The sequence below is a fragment of the Pantherophis guttatus genome, chromosome 7 (genome assembly GCF_059756535.1).
Source record: "Pantherophis guttatus breed Tessera chromosome 7, ASM5975653v1, whole genome shotgun sequence".
Classification (NCBI taxonomy): Eukaryota; Metazoa; Chordata; class Lepidosauria; order Squamata; family Colubridae; genus Pantherophis; species Pantherophis guttatus.
Window position 1 is genome coordinate 80,705,825 of NC_142069.1, and position 16,170 is coordinate 80,721,994.

Here is a 16,170-nt window from a genome sequence, read left to right on the forward strand (position 1 = left end):
CTACTGGTCCTGTGGGTGTGGCTTGGTGGGCGTGGCATGGTGGGCGTGGCAGGGGAAGGATACTGTAAAATCTCCATTCCCTTCCCAATCCAGGGGAAGGTTACTGCAAAATCCCCATTTCCTCCCGATCAGCTGGGACTCAGGAGGCAGAGAATAGATGGCGGTGGGGGCCAGTCGGAATTTTTACTACCCGTTCTCCGAACTACTCAAAATTTCCGCTACCGGTTCTCCAGAACTGGTCAGAACCTGCTGAAACCCACCTCTGACATGCACCCCTTATATGAAAATGAAATAACTGCCTGGAGTTTGGTTACATTCTTCATGACTTTATACTCCGCTTTTTTATTTATTTATTTATTTATTTAATTTTTTTATTTGATTTATATGCCGCCCTTCTCCGAAGACTCAGGGTGGCTTACAATGTGCTCAGCAATAGCCTTCATCCTTTTGTATATTTATACAAAGTCAGCTTATTGCCCCCACAAACTGGGTCCTCATTTCACCTACCTTAGAAAGGATGGAAGGCTGAGTCAACCTTGAGCCTTGGCGAGATTCGAACCCTGCAGTAATTGCAGGCAGCTGGTCTTAATAAGCTTAATAACAGGGTGCCTTAAACCCCTGTACTACCAAGGCTCGTTGCAATCAGCCAAGACAAATCTAGATGCTGCAGCCTGGATAACAAGTATTCAATACTGAAGTAGCAAAATAAGATAGGACTGGAGAAATTACCTCTTGCACATTTCTGCCCCTTTTAAGGCACATTAATCCCCAGGCAGGGAACTTTATGGAACATGAAATTTCCTGCCTGGGGCTAAATAATGTGCTTTTAAGTTTTGCAGGGTAGCTGACCCAGGAGATGGGAATACATTCCCCAGCTATGGCTAAGCAGCACAAACCAGGTTGATTCCTGAAATGACTTCTGACCTCTCTTATCTCCTGCTTGTTGAAGGACCGGAAGAAGAGGGGAGATGGGAGGGATTTCAGCTGTGATCTTCTGCTTGAACCACAACTGAGTTGGAATCTTGTTTGAGTAAGATAAAACCAGATCTCCATGTGCTCTCTCCTTAGGACAAAAAAAAGCGACCCATTTCCACCCCCTTTATTAGTTTGTTCCAGATGTTGCTCTTTTCCAAAGATTAAACTAGGATCCTTTCCCCTTTAATTTTTTTTTCCTCTCTCGGTCTGGATTTTTATTTATTTATTTGTTTCAATTTGTATACCGCCCTTCTCCAACAGGACTCAGGGCGGTGAACAGCCAGAATAAAAACAAAACATACAAAATTTAAAAACAATTTAAAATAATTAAATATTTTTGGCCGCAATTTAAAACAAACCCAATTTAAAATCAATTAAATTTAACCCAAAACTGTGGGATCAAGCCAGCAAGCCTGGCTTGATCTCACAGTTTATTATTATGTATTATTATGTATTATTATGTATTATTATTATTATTATTAATAATAATAATAATAATAATAATAATAATAATAATAATAATATATCTTTAGTGAGTTTCACAGCCTTTGAGGCTGGTTAATAGCTCAGCAGCTCGAGTCCTAACCAAGGACTAGGAACTGTTAAGGTATCGTTGGAGGATATAAGCTGTTCCGAGTAAGGTGGTTTTTTGTAGAGTCAAAATGTTCAAGTTCGGTAAATTTAGAATTTCTAAATAGCGGGGTAGCCCTTTGGGTATTGCTCCAAAGGCTCCAATTACAATCGGGACAACACACGATTTCTTTTTCCACAGTCGCTCAACTTCAATTTGCAAATCCCGGTACTTTGTGATTATTATTATTTCTTCTTCTTCTTCTTCTTCTTCTTCTTCTTCTTCTTCTTCTTCTTCTTCTTCTTCTTCTTCTTCTTCTTCTTCTTCTTCCTTCTTCCTTCTTCCTTCTTCCTTCTTCCTTCTTCTTCTTCTTCTTTTTCCACAGTCGCTCAACTTCAATTTGCAAATCCCGGTACTTTGTGATTTCTTTCTTCTTCTTCTTCTTCTTCTTCTTCTTCTTCTTCTTCTTCTTCTTCTTCTTTCTTCTTCTTCTTCTTCTTCTTCTTCCTCTTCTTCTTCTTCTTCTTCTTCCTCTTCCTCTTCTTCTTCTTCTTCCACAGTCGCTCAACTTCAATTTGCAAATCCCGGTACTTTGTGATTTTTTTCTTTCTTCTTCTTCTTCTTCTTCTTCTTCTTCTTCTTCTTCTTCTTCTTCTTCTTCTTCTTCTTCTTCTTCTTCTTCTTCTTCTTCTTATTATTATTATTATTATTATTATTATTATTATTCTTATTCTTATTCTTATTTCGGCGTGTGCAGAATAGTACTGAGAGAAATTTGGGCACTTTTTTTTCCCCCTTTGGCTGCTCTTCAGAGAATTCCCCCTTTTCTGTTTCAAAAGCTGCGGGCCACCCCTTCCCTCCAAAAGAGGTGGGGTGGGGGGGGAGTGGGTGGTTTTTGGTTAAAAGGGTGGGGAGAAGGACCACCCCTGGATTCAACATACCACTCAGGCAAAGGGCCTGCCTCCAGACGATGCTGAGCCCTCTGCAAGCGGGATAATTGAAAGGGAGGGAGGGAAGGGGGCGTTGGTGAACTCTTTCTAAAATTACTTTGGGGCAGCTGGGGAGGGTTGTTGGGAAGGGGGGCGGCGGTCGAGAAATCCTTTGCCAGGCTCCCTTCTCAACCGGTCCTGGGCGGCTGGGAGCCCTTTGAAAGCAGTGATTACAACCCCAAATTCAGGAGGAGGAGGAGGAGGAGGCGCCCGGCGGCAGCGCGAGAAAGCAGACGCTGAGGAGAGCAGCTTTCTGAGGGGGATTCTTTCGGATTATTTCCACGGCTTCTCTGCGCCCCGCCGCCCCCACCTCCCCAGCTCAAGGCATGGATCCACCGCCCTGGTCCCCGCTGCTCCTCGCCCTCCTGCTTCTGCTGCCCTCCGGCCGGGGACAAGGTAAATGCAAAGGGGTGGAGTGGGGGAAGAAGGAAGCCGGGTCTCTGGATGTGCAGAGAGCTGCCCCGGGCAAGGCGCGTGGAAATCTCAGGACGGGGCGTGTGTGTGGGGGGGACCTCCAGGCATCATCCTCCAGCCCACCCACCCTCCGCAATCCGCCCAAGCCCCTTTGTGCCTTTCCCGGCTAAGGATGCCGGTCCGGTCCGTCGGGCTTGCAAAACGCCGAGCCGCCGCCTGAGGGCAGCAAAGCGAGGCGAGGTATTTTCCCTCTTGCCGCCCTCTAGCGGACGGGTGGAGTCCTGCAGGCCCGAACCCGCGTATCTCCGAAGCGGGATCTGCTGGGAAAATGGGTAATGAGGCTTGGGTGGATGAGATCACCTCTCCATTCCTCATCTAAGGCTGGAATAGGAATAGGAATAGGAATAGGAATAGGAATAGAATAGAATAGAATAGAATAGAATAGAATAGAATAGAATTATTGAATTGAATTGAATTGAATTATTGAATTGAATAGAATAGAATTGTTGAATTGAATTGAATTATTGAATTGAATTGAATTGAATTATTGAATAGAATAGAATAGAATAGAATAGAATAGAATAGAATTGAATTGAATTGAATTGAATTGAATTCTTTATTGGCCAAGTAACACTTGGCCAAGTGTGATTGGACCCACAAGGAATTTGTCGTTGGTGCATATGCGCTCAGTGTACATGAAAAGACAAGATACCTTCGTCAAGAATTGTAAGGTACAACACTTAATGATAGTCATAGGGTACAAATAAGCAACCAGGAAACAATATAAATCGTAAGGATACAAGCAACAAAGTTACAGTCATGCAGTCATAAGTGGAAGGAGTTGGGTGGTGGGAAGGATGAGAAGATTAATAGACTTAGTGAATAGTTTGACAGTGTTGAGGGAATGAGTTGTTTAGCAGAGTGATGGCGCTCGGGGGATAAACTGTTTTTGTGTCTAGTTGTCTTGGGGTGCAGTTCTCTCTAGCTTTTGAGGGTAGGAGTTGAAACTATGTTTCAGGGTTCACACGTTCAAAACAATCTCCGGAGGCAAAGCAAGAGGATCTAGTCAGGTGCAGTTTTGAAGTGCCTCTGGCATTGACGTTACTGAGATCCCTCCAACATCTGGGCTACTTTGAAAATCTTCATTTTTGTAGCCAAAAGGGGCATGGGAATGGGAGGGCAAGCTTGCGCAGGGAGGGCACCAGGTTGGGGAAAAGTTCCGGAAAGCCCTCGTTTTTTGACTTGTGAGGTGAAGCATGGAGCCACTTCTTTGTTCTGAAAGCAAATTAACAGAGTTGGAAGGGACCTTGCAGGTCATCTAGTCCAACCCCCTGCCTAAGCAGGAGACCCTACATCTGCCTCTACCTAGGATCGAACTCACAACCTCCTGATTGTGAGGCAAGAGCTCCACCTCTAGGCCACCACAGAGGTGACAGGGGTCTTTCTCCCCCCCCCACAATATGACTCACAGTATTGGGACCAGAATTAAACTCCCCCCCCCGTTGATTTTTGCTTGATGGAGGCAGGCTGGGCAGATTGCAAATAGTGATTGCTAGGATGCTGCAACCATCATCCTGTTGCCAAGTTCCCAAATTTTGATCATGTGACTGAGGAGATGCTGCAATGGTCTTAAGTGTGAGGACTGGTCAAAAGTAACTCTCTTCAGCGCCATTGTAACTTCGAACGGGTGCTAGTGGGGACTCTCTGTACATTGTAGGTAACATGTATTTATGACAAGAATGCCTTAGTCTTCAAAAGTGCTATGTGATATTTATCATGAAAATGTTGTTGCTGAACTTTAAACTTTCTTTTCTGTTTTACGTTACAATGAGATAAAGGAATGAAGGGGCAATACTTGCTTAGAAGTAACTGTTAATTTTTTATGCTTTCAAATTTCTATGGCTGCCCATCTTCCCGTGGATCTGGTTGAGATCTATGTGAAAATTGGAAAAATGTTGAAGTAGGATGGTCTGAGAGGGGCATTGAGGTGCTTTTTCTTCATAATAGTATAGTGACCTCAGTCAGTTCTTGGTAAAGCCACACTCGGAATACGGCATCCAGTTTTGGTCGCCATGATGTAAAAAAGATGTGGAGACTCTAGAAAGGGTGCAGAGAAGAGCAACAAAGATGATTAGGGGACTGGAAGCTAAAACATATGAAGAACGGTTGCAGGAACTGAGTATGTCTCATTTATTATTGTTTATTGTTTAAATTTGTATACCGCCCTTCTCCCGAAGGTCTCAGGGCGGTAAACAGCCAAAATTAAAATACACACAATATAAAATTTAAAATAATTTAAAACAGAATTAAATCGAATTGGCTTCCCAAAAATTAAAACCCATTACCCTTAAAATAACCCATTAAAATTTTAAGCCAGCCCAGTTTGCTGAAATAGGAAGGTCTTCAAAGCTCGACGGAAGGTCCGGAGGTCCGGGATAAGTCGTATTCCTGGGGGTAGCTCGTTCCAGAAGGCGGGTGCCCCCGCAGAGAAGGCTCTCCCCCTGGGGGTCGCCAGTCGACATTGCTTGACCGACGGCACCCTGAGGAGGCCCTCTCTGTGGGAGCGAATTGGCCGGTTGGAGGTTATCGGTGGCAGAAGGTGGTCTCGTAAATAACCGGGCCCTAAGCCATGGAGCTTAATGAAGCCATTTAATGAAGAGAAGAACTAGGAGAGACATGATAGCAGTTTTACACTATCTCAGGGGCTGCCACAAAGAAGAGGGGAGTCAAGCTGTTCTCCAAAGCACCTGAAGGCAGGACAAGAAGCAATGGGTGGAAACTAATCAAGGAGAGAAGCAACCTAGAACTAAGGAGAAATTTCCTGACAGTGAGAACAATTAATCAGTGGAACAACTTGCCACCAGAAGTTGTGAATGCTCCAACATTGGAAGTTTTTAAGAAGAGATTGGACAACGATTTGTCTGAAGTGGTGTAGGGTTTCCTGCCTAAGCAGGAGGTTGGACTAGAAGACCTCCAAGATCCCTTCCAACTCTGTTATTCTGTTTTTCAGTATTTAGACTGGAGCCAAGAATCTGGGTAGTTAGGAATACTTTAGACCCTGTGTTTGAATTCTATTGAAATCATAACACCCTTTTTCTGATATTGGGACAGATGATATGAAGGATATTTGTAGGACTTGGTGTCTCTTTGAATAGTCTTTCTCAATCTTGGCAACTTTTAAGATGTGTGGATTTCAACTCTAGGAATTCCTCTTGCACCATCACACATCTTAAAATTGCCAAGGTTGAGAAACACTGGTTTAGGATGCTGTTGCCAGCCTCTCTTATTTTCAATAATCTCATTTGCTAAGAATGTGTAGTGCTAAGAAAAATGCAACTCAGAAATTATAGCCAGTTGTGGCATTTTGAAAAACCAGTAGAACAAGGACATTTCTCTGGCTTCCATTCTTTAAATTCATTGTAATTCATACCCCTGTAACCACACTCTGGCATATAATGTTTGAGTATAAATATTCGAAAACCTGATGACTGCCATGATTAAGGTGTTTTTTCTTTCTTTCTTGGTCTTGCCAAAGGGCAACATACTCTTGACAGCAAAAAGGCAATGTTAGACATAGGTACATCCTTAATTTACATCTAGGCCAGTGGTAAAATCCATTTTTTTTACTACAGTGGGGGTGGCTTGGTGGGCATGGTATGGCTTGGTGGCGTGGCAGGGGAAGGATACTGCAAAATCTCCATTCCCACCCCACTCCAGGAGAAGGATACTGCAAAATCCCCATTCTCTCCCCACTCCTGGGGGAAGGATATTGCAAAATCTCCATTCCCACCCCACTCTGGGGCCAGCCAGAGGTAGTATTTGCCAGTTCTCTGAACTCCTCAAAATTTCTGCTACCGGTTCTCCAGAACCTTTCAGAACCTGCTGGATTTCACCCCCGATCTAGGCCTGGTGTTCATAGAGAGGTGAACAGCCAAGCTGCATCAAAGTTAGAAGACCAGTTATTCCTCTTGAGGCCTAGCCAACCAGTGGCTTGCTCTGCACTGGGTCACCTGTAAACTTTATAAATGTCTCCTCTGCCATTCAGTTCAGTGATGAGTCCTCTGACCTTCCATTCAGGGAGCCTTCTTCAGGTGCCATAATTCATCGAGTTGTAAGTCCACCTACCAGCCAACATTTCAACAGGAGACCATCACGAGATTCTGTGTTGAATAACATTGAGAAACGCTGGTAGGGAGATAAAGTTGGACTGGTGTGATTTGTTTATTATGATTTATTTATTTATTTATTTATTTATTTATTTATCAAATTTATAAACCGCCCTTCTCCCGAAGGACTCAGGGCGGTGTACAGCCAAAGTAAAAAAACAGATACAAACATTAAAAACAATTTAAAAAGATATATATAAATTTGGCCCCAAAGTTAAAAAAAAACAGTAACAAACATATTAAAAACATTTAAAAGGCATTAAGCCAGCCCGGCTTGCTGAAAAAGGAAGGTACCGAGGTCTTGAATTCTTTGTATCTCTGGGGGCAACTGATTCCAGAGGGCAGGTGCCCCCACAGAGAAGGCCCTCCCCCTGGGGGCCACCAGTCTACATTGCTTGGCCAATGGCACCCTGAGGAGGCCCTCTCTGTGGGAGCGCACCGGTCGGTGGGCGGTCGTTGGTGGCAGCAGACGGTCTCGAAGGTATCCAGGTCCTATGCCATGGAGCGCTTTAAAGGTGATAACCAACACCTTGAAGCGCACCCGGAAGACCACTGGGAGCCAGTGCAGCTCATGCAGGAGAGGTGTTATGTGGGAGCGCCATGCAGCTCCCGTCACTACCCGCACAGCCGCATTCTGGACCAGCTGAAGTCTCCGGGTGCTCTTCAAGGGGAGCCCCATGTAGAGAGCGTCGCCGTAGTCCAGGCGAGATATATTTATAATAAACCGGTGCTGGCTCCTATTAATAGTAGAAAGTCTATCCAAGTCCTTGCAAGCACACTGTTTTGCCATCTGTTCCTGCCCAGTTTGTAAACAACTGATTCTGGATCTGTTATTTCTACGGTCCTCCTTGGGCTAATTCTCTCTGCGAAACTCTAAAGCTGGGGGTGTCAGACTCAAGGACTGGGGGCCGGATCTAGCCTGCGGGGTGCTTAGATCCCCCAGCCTAGAAACAGCAAAGAAGCTGCGTTTTCGCTGGCAGGAGGCTGTTGCAGCCGAAAACGGGCTATCAAAACAAACTCAAAACAAAACAAAAGGAGAAATGTTTTCCCTTTTGCATTTGAGCATCCAAGAAGGGCTCAGGAAAGGAGAAAGAGAAAGAGGAAAGACAAAAGGAGCCTGAGTGGCGTAGGAGGCTAATGCCTCCTACTAAGGCAGCATTTAATATCCAGCTGCCTGCAATTACTGTGAGTTCAATTCTCACCAGGCTCAAGGTCAACTCAGCCTTCCATCCTTTCTAAGGTCGGTAAAATGAGGACCCGGTTTGTGGGGGCGATACTGATTTTGTATAAAATATACAAAAGTATGAAGGCCATTGCTTAATGCATTGTAAGCCGCCCTGAGTCTCTGGAGAAGGGCGGCATATAAAAATAAATAAATAAATAAAAAAGAAAAAGAAAAAGATGGGAAGAGAGCAAAGAAGGAAAAATAAGGAAAGAGGGGAAGCAAGAAGAAAGAATGAAGAGGGAAGGAAAAAGAAGAGAAGGAAGAAAGGAGATTATAATGAGAGTGAGGGAGGGTCTCAGGGAAGTCCTGCCTTAGCACTTGGCCACCACAGGTGCCCCCGGCATGAGTCCCGTGACACCCCCGTCATGGCCACGCCCACCCCCCCACCAGCCCTCCAAGGTCCAACACAATCCTGATGCGGCCCTCAATGAAATTGAGTTTGACACCCTTGCTCTAGAGCCTCTGAAATATGAATCCGTTTGATGATTAGAATTTTAAATAAATGAAGGCATTGATTGATTGTTGTGCCATCAGATCGGTGCCAGCTTTTAGTCACTTCTCATGTTAGGTCTCGTGGGAATAATATCACATAGCTCTGGTTATGATTATTCGACAGATTTTTTATTTTCTGAATTAATGTACTGGGCAGGGATCCGGATTGACATCTACTTCCAGTTCGATGAATGGTCACTTACTGCTAGCAAACTCCTCTGAGGCTATAATTTTCATTTCATTTTCATTTCATTTTATTTGATTTATATACCGCCCTACTCCCGAAGGACTCAGGGCGGTGAACAGGCACAAGATAAAACACATAGAATACAAAAATTTAAGAGCAGAAGTAAAATCGAATTAAATCAATTTAGCCCAAGACAAATTTAAAACCCCAGGTTAAGAACAGATTAAAATTTACATTAAAATTTACATTAAAAAGAGAATGGGAGAGGTTAGGCCAGACCAGCCTGATGAAATAAAAAGGTCTTGAGAGCGCGGCGGAAGGTACGTAGATCCGGGATCCTCCGTATCTCCGGGGGGAGCTCGTTCCAGATAGTAGGTGCCCCCACAGAAAAGGCTCTCCCCCTGGGGGCCGCCAGCCAACACTGTTTGGCCGACGGCACCCGGAGGAGTCCCTCTCTGTGAGAGCGTACCGGCCAGTGGGGGGCCGTTTGCGGCAGCAGGTGGTCCTGTAAATAACCAGGCCCTAAGCCATGGAGCGCTCTAAAGGTGGTAACCAAAACTCTGAAGCGCACCCGGAAGACCACCAGGAGCCAGTGCAGCTCGCACAGGAGAGGTGTTACATAGGACCGCCACGTCGCGCCTATAACCACCTGCACGGCCGCACTCTGTGCCAGTTGGAGCCTTCGGGTGCTCCTCAAGGGGAGCCCCATGTAGAGAGCGTTACAGTAGTCCAGGCGGGAAGTGACGAGGGCATGAGTGACCATGTTTAAGGAGTCCCGATCCAGAAAGGGACGCAACTGGCGAATCAGGCGGACCTGATGGAAAATCCTCCCGGTCATAATAGTTGAGGCACTTCAAAAACAACCGTTTCTTTCTCCATGAGAATGGATCAGTTGTCAACTACTGGATAAGGCAGGCCATAGGTCCTCTTGGTATTGGCCGCATGTTTTCCAGGGCAGCTGGAGCAACATCAGCGGGAAAGTTAGTGTCAGCCAACGTGGTGTAGTAGTAAGAGCATTAGCCTGGCATCAGGGAGACCTGGATTCAAATTTCACTTGGCTTAGTTACTCAATGGTTGGGTTCTCTCTAAGCCTAGCCCAGGGGTGGGCAACTGTGACCCTTTTACAACCTGTGGACTTCAACTCCCAGAATTCCTGAGACAGGGACAAGCTGGCTCAGGAATTCTGGGAGTTGAAGTCCACAGGTCATAAAGGGGCCATATTTGCCCACCCCTGGCCTAGCCTACTTCACAAACTTGATGCTGGGATGTTATAAGAAAGCGTGACCCCCACGTTAGGCCACCTCCAGTTTATTTCAGGAAAACAGGATACATACATGACCTGAGGGAAATGAATGGCACATGTCTTGCATAGGTCAGCATCATATGAGCAATGCAAACTATGTTCGTGCATCGTTATATTGTCTGATGCAAAGTAATGCAAGTCTGTATTGTACATCATTTATGTACAACAGAACATTTATATATGAGCAGTGGTGGGATTGAAATAATTTAACAACCGGTTCTGTGGGCGTGGCTAAGGTGGGCGTGGCTAAGGTGGGCATGGCCAGGTGGTCGTGTGACTGGGTGGGCATGGCCAACTCAATGTCACAGCAAGGTGGGGCGGAACCTTGCTGTGAGTGACGTAGAGTTGGCTACACCCACTCAGTCACATGACCAGGGTGGATTTGATTTAAATCGAGTTGATTTAAATCACAATTTAAATCATGATTTAAATCACTAGTAAAAAGGCTTGATTTAAATCAACTCGATTTAAATCATAATTTTTAAAGAGCAACCGTCATCTCTGCTACTCCTTTGACCCACTGTTGACTCACCGATAGTCCCAGTGTTGCAGAATATACAGCCTCATGCTACATAACTAAGCTCCATTTCATGCTGAATAAACTAAATTATTTATGTATCTTAAATAGAAAACTATCTTACGATAGATTTTTACCCCACAAGTTTTTTATTAAAATAAATTCGATAAAAATAAAAAAAATCCGATTTAAATAAAAAAAATCCGATTTAAATAAAAAAAATCTGATTTTTTTTATTTTTTTTAAAAAATCATTGATTTTTATCCACCCTGCTCATGACTGATGCTGCAGAGACAGGGTGATTTCCTATCTTCCACCACCCCACTCTGTCCTTGGGCTGACAAAATAAAAGCCCATCTAAAGAGTATTGCCTGCCTGCCAAATACTGGCAAAAGGAGGCTGGGGAGAAAAAAGAGAAGGGCCGATGGAAACTCCCCATTTTCTACACCACGTTGGATCGGGATGGGGAGGTGGGGGGGGGTGAGCAAAAAGCCTACTCGGTCCATACGTACTCACCAGCATGACAGCAATCTCTTCCAGCTCACCGATTCAGGCATTTGGAGTTTGGCCAATTTTCTTCCAGTGCTCGTGCAGGGAATCCCGGGAGCAGCAGAATATCGCATGCTTTTCACTCCAAGCAGCCCGGGCTGGAAAACACATGGCTGGGGTGGAAGAGCAGTCCTTCTTAACAAGTTCAAAACTGTTGCTGCAAGGCTGAATTCCCCGCACGAAAGCTGCAAGCCCAGCTTTGGCTGCAGACATGCGATCGTGAGAGCAGGCTTTTTCCAAGGCCGGTCATAGAGGGAAACAGAGATGAGTGCACCAGAGTACCGGACTTCCAGCTCTCGTGTGGGGAACCCAGACTTGCAACTCAGTTTGGAGCTTGTTAAGAAGGACTGCTCCTCCATCCCAGCCACGTGTTTTCAAGTCTGGGCTGCTTGGAGTGAAAAGCATGCTGTCAAGTCCCAATTCGGGGCTTGCCATACCTGAGGGCGGGGAAGGGGCATGAAGCTGCAACCATCGGAGCTGTCGAGTCCAACGGTGAGGAAGGCTGTGGCGGTGATCGTGGCGGGACACATCAGGACAGTGCTGGTCTGAAGCTCGTCAGCAGGCCATCCTCCTGGCCGAGTCTGGCTGTGAGTGGCACTGGCACCAACAGGAAATGGGATGTGTGGCTGCCAGAAGTCCCATTGCCACCGTCCTGTTCTTCGCACTGGCCACGCACCCCATTGCCTGCCAGTGCCAGTCATAACCAGAACCAGCCAGGAGGACGACCTGCTGATGAGCTTCAAGCCGGCAGTATCCTGACATATTCTGCCATTCTCCTGGCCCATCACCGCCCTGTTCTTCGGGTTGGCCAAAGCTGCTCAGAAGGGAGCTGCCGCAGCCTGTCCTTGCTTCTGAGGCAGGAAAAGTTTGGCCAAGTTGTCTCCTTCTCGGCCTGAAACACACAGAGAGCATGCACACATCTCACAGCACTAGGACTTTCTGTGAGGAGAAGACCCCGGCACCATGAAGTGCATGTGCCTGTTTGCTTGAGGCCGAGAAGGAGGAGAAGACTTCGCTGAACTTTTCTGCCTCCTTCTCGTATGACACTGGCCAGGCAGGTGAGCAGCCTCCTGATCAGTGGGGCAAGTGTCCTCCCAGCCTGGCCATGCAGCCGTGTAGTTCACACTCTCCCAGCCAGCCAGGCAAGGCTGGTGACGGGGACCGGGACACCAGCGCTGCAGCGGCAGCCTAGGCTGGCCCGGGAGTCGGCACTCGACCGGGGCTTAGCTACCAGTTCACAAATGCACAGAGCGTCAAAAATAAGACGTGATGACATCCGGGCGGGTGGGCGGAGCCCTCCGCAGCCGCAGCTACCAATTCGCCCGAACCGGGTAGAACTGGCAGAATCCCACCACTGTGTATGAGCCATAAAAACAGAGTACCTATTATGATTGTCAAAGTATTGGAACCTTTTCTTAAAAAACCTAGGCTGCTTTAATGTTTGCCTGGAGGTGCTGTGCTTGTCCTTCCAAGGGAAGTGCAGCTGGCACTCGAGTCAGACAATGAGGAGGCTGGAGAAGATGTGGTGCCAGAGATGGGGATTCAGCCAGGGCCTTCAGAACCTCCAGAAGCTCCTTTAAGTGAAGAGGATGAAGAGGAGGAGCCTCTTCTCGATGCACAGGCGCGCAGAGATGTCAAAAGGCAGGAGTGGCTCCTCAGGAGGAGGTCTCCTCGAGAGTAAGACTTGGGGCTAATTGGCCACTCCCTTAGCCTATTTAAGGAGGAATGCCGACTGAAGCAATTTGTAGGGAACAACTTTAGTTCATTCTCCTTCACGTCTGGATTCTCTGCAAAATTGCTTCTGGGCTTTCTGCCAATCTTAGTAAGATTGTGATTACTTTATCTTTGGTTTCTTGTAGGCTGTTAAGGAAGTTTATTAACAGCCTTTGTTTGGAAAAGACTGAGTTATTTTAGTAAATTTAAGTTTTGTACGGACTTTGTGTGTGCTGTGTTCTTTGGGGTCTGTAGCTGGGGCAGAACATTGTCAGAAGACTCTGGGAAGGTTACAAATGGCATTTGCATGACTACAGGACATTGCAACCATTGTAGACAGATGCTGGTTGCCAAGCACCTGAATTTTGAACATGTGATTGCAGGGACACTGTCAGACATAAGTGTGAGGACTGGTCATAAATCATATATTCCAGAATCATTGTAATTTCAAACAGTTGCTAAATGAATGATTATAAATTGAGTACTTCTATGCATCGATCACTCAGGGGTGTGCAAAAAAGTACCAGTGCATACCCCTGAAATGATAAAGTTGTAATTGAAATTGTCAGTACGGAATATATGTTGCAAATGAATAGTAAAAGGGCAATAATAACTCTTATGTTGAGTATATTTATATGCACAGATGCATACACCTACTCACAGGCACATGTCCATAGACAATTGCTAGATTACCAAATAATTTTATTATTTGCATTCTGATGAACCAATCCAAATTACAGAAAACTGTAGTGAATAGGAAAAGGGAGATAGTGTAATAATTGTAGGAGAAGCAAATCTTGGGGGTGGAATCAAGAGAGGAATTGGCCTAGAATCTCTACACAGCCACAAACGGTCGAAGTCCAGCCCCCTTTGAATTCCTTTAACTCTTTGTCTAATGCCAATTTAATGTTGACCATATTTGACTAGACTCTTGTGTAGAGCCGTGAGCAATAAATCATCTTAATTGGAACTTAATGTGTGGTCCCGATTCTTCAAGCCTCACAATAATTCAGAAACTCGGTGCATTGGGGTCAATTCTACCACCAGATTTCTGTGAGTCCAAAGTATGCTTGTGTGTTTGTGTTTAAACAGGAGTTTGTTTACTGTAGCTCTGCATGATTCCTGTTCTCTCCTGGTCTTTTCAGTTGCCTTCCAGGGTTGCATTGCATTGAATGACTTTTCTGTCACTCTGCATTGAGGGTGAGTGAATTTGCCCATCAAAGGCAGTGCAAACATTCACCAACATTGCAAGTCTCTTTTTTAAAGGAGGGTGCGTCTCCAGGGGTGGGCTGCTGGGAGTTTGCAGGGGTTCGGGAGAACCTCTAGCTAAGATTCTGTGCAGTTCGGAGAACCCTCAAATCCCACTCCTGGCTGGCCCTGCCCACTCTGCCCCTCCTCTCCCAGGAGTCCCCACGTCGCCCATTTTGGATGTAGATAAGTGCAGGGTGTACACGGAGGCTCAGGGAAGGTGAAAAATGGGCGTACTGGAAGTTCAGGAAAGCCAGAAACAGGCCCGTTACCGGCCTCCAGAGCAGTGGTGGGTTTCAAAATTTTTTACTATGGGTTCTGTGGGTGTGACTTGGTAGGTGTGGCATGGCTTGGTGGGTGTGGCAGGGGAAGGTTACTGCAAAATCCCCATTTCCTCCCAATCAGCTGGGAATTGTGAGGCAGAGAATAGATGGGGGCGGGGCCAGTCAGAATTTTTACTACCGGTTCTCCAAACTACTCAAAATTTCCGCTACCGGTTCTCCAGAACTGGTCAGAACCTGCTGGAACCAACCTCTGCTCCAGAGCCTTGGGAGGTTGTTTTCGCCCTCCTGGAGGTTCGAGGAAAGCCTCTGGAGCCCGGGGAGGGCAAAAATGCCCCCCCAGGGTGCAGGAGGCCAATTAGGCCATGCCCACCATGGCCACACCCACCCAGCAACTGGGCAGAGAACCCCTTGCTAAAATTTTTGAAGCCCACCTCTGTGCGTCTCTGCATGTTTTCTTATTCCAGCTGTTCTTTTTTTTTCTTCTTCTGTTCAAAAGGTATGGATTACACCTTTGAAGGGAGGTAATTCTTAACTTTCAGGACATTTTTTTAAAAAAAGAAATAACTTTGTGGTAGCTGTGAATTATACCTCTTGATATAATTCCAACAAAAAAGGAAAAAAAGCTCTCTCACATTGCATAAGTTTGGACGGGTTCTTGCGAAATTCATTCTTTGGCTGGCTTTCATTGCATCTGAGTACATAGTACTACAGCCAAATTAGTAGTAGCATTAAGAAACTGGAAACCTATGACTTGAGCTCAGCAAGTCAGTTTGCGGGTTGTTAGCAGCAAAAAATAAATCCGAAACCGTGCGCAATTGTGCATTTGTGTGCACGCGTGTGCGCGCACATAACACATTTAATGGCAATGACTAGTAGTTATCCATTAATTACAGTAATAAATTGTATATTAGGGTTCTTGTATTTGGCCTGGGGCATCCAAGTTAAGAAATCGGTAACTTATTGTTTTTCCAAACTAAGTGAAGAAAAGAATATAGACTAAAACTCGAAAACTTTCAGCAATCTTTAATGTTTCAACAGACTGCCTATCACAAAAAAAGATTAGGAAGGAGAATACTATCTGCAAAGTGTCCTCTCACACTTTTTTTACATAAAGCGTAGTTCTACTGAGTGAAAGGCTACATTTGAAAACGATAACATTTATTCCTCATCTTTGTTATCAGTGAAGTCACTTTGATCGGCATCAATCCTTTCTTGAGAGAACAAAGCATGTACCCCCTACATCCACACAAACTGACTCACCCCACTTTTCTTGTACAGAAAAAGTAAGAAGTAAGAAGAATGCAGAAGAAGTAAGAAATAACCAGAGAAATCAATGATATAAGTAGAACTACCCTGTTTCCCCTAAAATAAGACATTTCATTTCATTTATTAAATTTTTATACCGTCCTTCTCCCGAAGGACTCAGGGCGGTGAACAGCCAAGATTAAAATACGTACAATATGAAAATTAAAATAATTTAAAAATAATTAAATCAATTTGGCTTCCACAATTTAAAACCCCTTACCCATAAAATTAA

At 45.3% G+C, this 16,170-nt stretch overlaps 1 protein-coding gene across 2 annotated transcripts in view; it reads left to right on the top strand.

The window, feature by feature from the left end:
* The first annotated feature begins 2,431 nt into the window (after positions 1 to 2,431).
* Positions 2,432 to 16,170, top strand: part of FBLN1 (fibulin 1) — a 67,268-nt gene continuing 53,529 nt past the window's right edge. Inside the window, exon 1 of one of the 2 annotated variants that reach the window (XM_087874298.1) lies at positions 2,432 to 2,931. In XM_087874298.1, coding sequence (XP_087730424.1) covers positions 2,862 to 2,931 — 70 coding nt within the window. In that variant the 5' untranslated portion in view covers positions 2,432 to 2,861. The remainder of the gene's footprint in view (positions 2,932 to 16,170) is intronic. The other variant, XM_060684110.2, reaches the window with a different exon arrangement.